Raw genomic sequence first — 5,493 nt, 5'->3', positions numbered from 1 at the left:
ATTTGAGAGTTATTGCAATGTTTGTGCTTATTATATATATATATATATATATATATATATATATATATATCCATTTTTCCGAGGGAGGCTGCTATATAGCCATTTTCCGTGGGAGATGAGATGACTAGGGGATAAAATCACTATATAATGAATACATCCAGTGCAAAGATAACGAATTTGCATGTATATCAATTCCATCAGTTAAAACAGATGTCATGGTCTATATTTAGGAAGAATATGCTAGTATGTCGATTCTCATAATTATGATGAACAGATTTTCATATTTTTCACGGACGACAATGATGGCTATATCAATATCTCTCTTAAAAAGTTTTTTATTGGCATGAGTCTGATTGCTGGCTTATTGCCAACTAAGTCCCTGTCACGCTCTAAGTTAATAATTAAAGTGTGTTACAACGTTTAAATTTTTAAAAATAAAACTTCTGTAAACTTTAAAAGTTGAATTCAAAATATTTTTTAATAATGTAAATTATGGACGTATAGGTATTGCTATGATTAACCCACATGACAAATAATGAGCAATTATGTAAAACAGTTCCTCTGGCGTTGATATCAAATCTTTTTTAACAATAAGATTGTTTTTTTTAGTGTTTCATACCGCTATGAAGGTAACTAAAATTGCAGAAAAGTATGACTGCTTCCTTCCTAGCCAGTATAAAAAAAAACACAGAAAGCATTTTACTGACTATATCTTTCTCTGATTCTTTTGTTTTCATCTATTTCTATAAAGTGAGTAGAAGTAAAAAAAAAGTGTCGCTTTTGTCGTTTAGCATGTTATGTTAGAAGGAACAGGCAATGCTTCCTTATTTCATACGCAGACAGATCGTTTTTAAAACTGTTTAGAGCTGGATCTTGCATACTAGTATCTTATTCTTGCCGGGATTTATTTAAGTCGGTCAATTTTCTTACGAGAAAGTGAATGAAATATTCACTGGATGTATATTTGGTCAACTCATCACTCATACTTTTCCTCAGTCAATACGTAACAAATACTGGTATTGTCCTCAAAGGTATTTAATTTTCTCCTTGATACAGTAACATGTTAAAATTCCGTTGCAAGATAAACATCTATGTTTATTTGTACAAGGATATGATTTTAAACTAATTCCTATATACAATTTATAAAAAAGGGAAAATTCATCTATGTAGCTTAGTTTGAGCTCATTTTTAATGGTCCATAACTTGACTTGATTGATTTAACAGAATCGACAATCGTTACTAGAATCACATTGCCCAATGATTTATCACATTCACTCCGGCAAGTGACGTTCGGTGTGTATTCTTGTTGATGGCTGTGACAGTTGGTCTATAACAATTCAATGACAGCCATTAACTGGTTCTATCTAATGAAACATAGATGCAATCGAGAAGCAATTTGATGATAAGGATTTCCCACTTATCGCGTCCACGCTTGCATCGATTCCAGGTTGCTTAAATGGTATTGAATTAAAGCAAGTTTAAGTTTCAAGTATTCTATCATGTTACTTTTTTTAAATGAAGAATTGAAAAAGATCATTAAAAATTCCTAACACTCTATCAATAAAATATCAAATAAATGGAACATAGAAGTTCTTTTTATAAATTTTTTAGCATGCCATATTTTTGTCAAAATGTCAAGGAAAAAAGATGGAATGTTTAATCCAATAAATTAGGTTTATATTTGTGTTCGTTATTGATTTCCATACATTGATGTATTTCGTTGCAGAAGAGAATATCCTGTTGCAAAATACAAGTCCGTTAGCATACGACTTTTATGCAAAGTCGGATAACCTCTTCATATGCATGTATATTTTATACATGTATATAATTATGTACACTCTTGGTATACATTAACTCTTTCTTAGTGATTAAAAAATTAAAAAAAAAAACTTTGTGACATTTTGAAAAAAAAAATAGCAAAACACATAGAATGCCTGCAAACAGAAATCCGAAATTATTCTTAGAACATACGATTATATATACATGTGTTAAAATAGCAAAAGTGGATGCAACCCATCCATCTTTATTCATATACATATGAAAGAGTAAGCGGACGTGTGACCCCTCCAATCCACTTGAAAAGTTAAGGAGACGGCTACATATTAACAATCTAAGACAAGAATAAAAATAGTAAAGATGCTTTTTGAACAACGGTGGTAATTTGTTCCATCACCCACGCTTATCCGGGACTACATCTTTTTCCGTTGATAATTGACAACGGTTAATAAATTTTATTTTAGCATGGTATATTTCAAATAATAGTTGTCGACGCAACACCGGTGACGTAATAGCGTACACATGTAGGCGTTTTGTTTGTTTTGAACATATTTTATTGAATAAACAAAAGGATCAGAAACAAGTTCTAACAACTTACAAGTTCCTCTCCTTAATGTAGGCGTTGTTTGGATGGATTCGCGTCCGCTAAAAGTCTGTGATAAATTCAAATTTTATTCTGTGAATTGAATTAACAAATTTGTATAAAGCAAACTCAATGTCAGTTTAAATGTATATTTGCAATAAACATCCTCAGCAATATTTGTTCCACTATATTTAATACTTACTGTTAAGGTGCATTAAGTTCATATAGATTACAGTAACGGGTCAGAGATCAGAGAGTCTACTTTATCATATATGATGTAATAGATCTAGAAAATGTTGAAGGAGTAACCCGGAATGTATATTACATAATTAACAAATTATAAATTGATGGAAAGATCCGGGTTACTGACAGGATAACTACATTTCTTTTGTTGTAATTTTAAGTTTCCCATTTCCTATCATTCATCCAATTTTAAAGAGATACTACAGCTAATTTTCTTTATTTTGGTTACTTTTTCAAAAATACAGTTCAATAAAAGAATAGAAGTTGAGCATGTATTGAAAGTTTTGGGTATTTTTAAAGGGGCATGGTCACGATTTTGGTCAAAAATTATTTTTTCGATTTTAATGTTTACAATGCTTTAGTAAGGCATATTTAATAGGCAACCAAAATTTGAGTGTCATTTGATGAGTTATAAGCGAGTTACAGAGCTTACAATTCTTCGCTATGTAAACAAAGCGTTTGTTTACATTTCGAATGTTGAAGTGAAAATTCCAGTTTTAGACCTAAATAAAAGTGTTAATTGTTAGGAACTATTTATTTATGCTTTACATGAATAATAAGACAAACCAGCTTTAAAAAGATATTTTCCTGGTATATTGAACCTATGTAAACAAAAACAGGGCACGAGCCTTGTTTACATGACGAAGAATTGTGAGCCCTGTATCTTGCTTAAAACTCAACTACTGGCACTCAAATTTCATTTGATCATTAGAAATGCATTCCTAAAGCATTGCAAATAATAAAAACTGAAAAATAAAATTTGATCAAAATCGTGACCATGCCCCTTTAATGCAATAATGAGCTCACGATTACGTGTTAAAGATGTTCCGGAATTCAAAATTCACATAATATTGACTTGAAAACTTTGATATTTTATCTACATCATTGCACCAATTTTTAATGACAGAAGTTGTCAGTTGAATATTGGAGACAGTTTTATAGAAACAAACAGGTAGTAAAAAATAATTCACGCACATGATTATGCACGACAAGTAAAGCGTTTTCACTCTTAATGTTGAGAATTTTTTACATTTGTTACGACCTCAGATCATTATTTTAAATGAGATACCTGACGAATATTCTTATAATAAAATGGTTTATTGATACACAGGGAGATTTAATTTTGTTTATCTCTTACATGATATATAGATTGCACTTCTAGCAATTGTGTTTTGTCTTCAACTCGTTTGATCATTTTCTAGCCAAATATGACGAAATTCGTTGTGTTTTTTTATCCTCTTGCTGAAAAGTTTACAATCGATTAGATCAATCGATGCGCATGCGGTGAACATTGAAAGAAAGGCTTGACTGGCAATATTTTCTGTATAGACCGTCTAAAATTATCACTTTTTGCGATAAATTGAGAATTTTAAGATTTTACAAAGCGTAAATCTTGAAAAGTTCATACTTTTAACATTGTAAAAAAAATCATTAAAGTTACGGGAAAACTGTCATTTCATGGTATTTGTGCAAAATGAGATGTTAGAGTCTCTGTAAAAAGAATGTCACATCTTAAAAAATACAAATAAATCCAAGAGTCTATGGTCTGTTGAAGTGAAACTTTTACCCTTTTAGATTTTTAACAGTTAAAATATCAAATGTTATTATTTTATCATCGACTATTGAGAATGAGTCCAACATGATTTCTAATATATACGCATCTGTTCAAATTAAAAAAAATAAATTGACTCTCGCACACAGTTGAGAACTTTTGCTAATATTTCATACAGCTTTTAGTATAAAATTATTTAACAAATCAATAAAAAAAAATATGTCATTTATCAAAGAAATGCAATATAATTTATAAATATTAACATTATCCCACTCCAGTATCAAACTTACTCAAACACAACTCATCATTCAATGACCAACACAAGAGTTTATTTATCTAATAAAATGGATATAGACATATTTCATAATCTACTGGTTAAGCTGTTGCAATTTTAGTGACAACGGTCATTACTTCGTCTTTGCTCAGGTTACTGAGAGATGAACTGCTTTCTTGTCCCAATTCTAAAATACAGAATAAGAAAATATAATTTATGAGATCAATAATTAAAGAATGGCCATTCTACACTTAACATCATAAATTGATCACTGCATATACATATTTACAGTTTTTCACTGTCACATTGTTCAATTTCATTGCCTTTATTGCAAAAGACATGCATCTTTTAGCAGTTATAATGATAGAGAATAAAGACAAAATTACAGGCAAAAATGGACGGTCAGTCCTTACAAAATTGTCACATTGATACATACCATATCTAGCCCAAACTCTGGGTTGAATACCTCTGCATTCTCTTATTAGAATTGGAAAGTTTGGGTTATTTTGCTTGATTGGTACATACTCGGTTTCAATAAACTCTCTGCAATAAAAACCAGTGGTGAATTAATGATAAATATAACTTTCCCAAAAACACAATGAAAAAACCTTAACTATTCTACACATGTAACATTATAGGGCAGCGCTTGTTGACCGGAATGTTTGTGACGATAGACGAGGAAATTCGAGATTCAACCTTTTTATCAGGGGTCAACGATATACAGGATATAACAGCATGGTTTTCAAGACTTAAAATATATGTACCGAACACCCTGACTCGCTGATGTTTTTTGGCACAAGTGTATTCTTAATTCTTTCAAACGGGGTCCAAGTCGCAGTGCCTTTGCTGCGTTCGCTGCCATTATTTACTTTTTTGGATTCCACTATTATGCACAAAACGAAACACCTAACCATTAAAGAAATAAATATAAAATATATTTCATAAATATATTGACTTTATATTCGTGTGTATTAAAATATTTTCTCTCGTGAACTTGATTTAAAAAAAATAAAATGGTTATTTTCGTTTTCGCGTAAATTATTCATAAATATCATTTCGTGGAGA

At 30.5% G+C, this 5,493-nt stretch overlaps 1 protein-coding gene across 1 annotated transcript; it reads right to left on the bottom strand.

Annotated features, from left to right (window-relative positions):
- Nucleotides 1-4,461: 4,461 nt before the first annotated feature.
- LOC128157449 (NADH dehydrogenase [ubiquinone] 1 alpha subcomplex subunit 2-like) lies at nucleotides 4,462-5,330 on the bottom strand. Its single transcript, XM_052820002.1, has 3 exons — nucleotides 5,193-5,330; nucleotides 4,865-4,971; nucleotides 4,462-4,615 (listed from the first exon to the last, which is right to left on the bottom strand). The coding sequence occupies exons 1-3, from the start codon at nucleotides 5,288-5,290 to the stop codon at nucleotides 4,530-4,532; spliced, it is 291 nt and encodes a 96-aa protein (XP_052675962.1). The 5' UTR covers nucleotides 5,291-5,330; the 3' UTR covers nucleotides 4,462-4,529.
- Between the last annotated feature and the right edge of the window lie 163 nt (nucleotides 5,331-5,493).

Source organism: Crassostrea angulata, chromosome 7, assembly GCF_025612915.1.
Source record: "Crassostrea angulata isolate pt1a10 chromosome 7, ASM2561291v2, whole genome shotgun sequence".
Classification (NCBI taxonomy): Eukaryota; Metazoa; Mollusca; class Bivalvia; order Ostreida; family Ostreidae; genus Magallana; species Magallana angulata.
This window is presented reverse-complemented; position numbering and strand designations above follow the sequence as displayed.

What these genes read in the sequence shown, in the direction of transcription:
- LOC128157449 (XM_052820002.1), bottom strand. Translation starts at nt 5,290, where the DNA reads ATGGCAGCGAACGCAGCAAAGGCACTGCGACTTGGACCCCGTTTGAAA. An exon ending in TCAGCGAGTCAGGGTGTTCG is followed by an intron (nt 4,972 to 5,192) that starts GTACATATATTT and finishes TTTTTATTGCAG; the next exon opens with AGAGTTTATTGAAACCGAGT. An exon ending in CAGAGTTTGGGCTAGATATG is followed by an intron (nt 4,616 to 4,864) that starts GTATGTATCAAT and finishes TCTGTATTTTAG; the next exon opens with AATTGGGACAAGAAAGCAGT.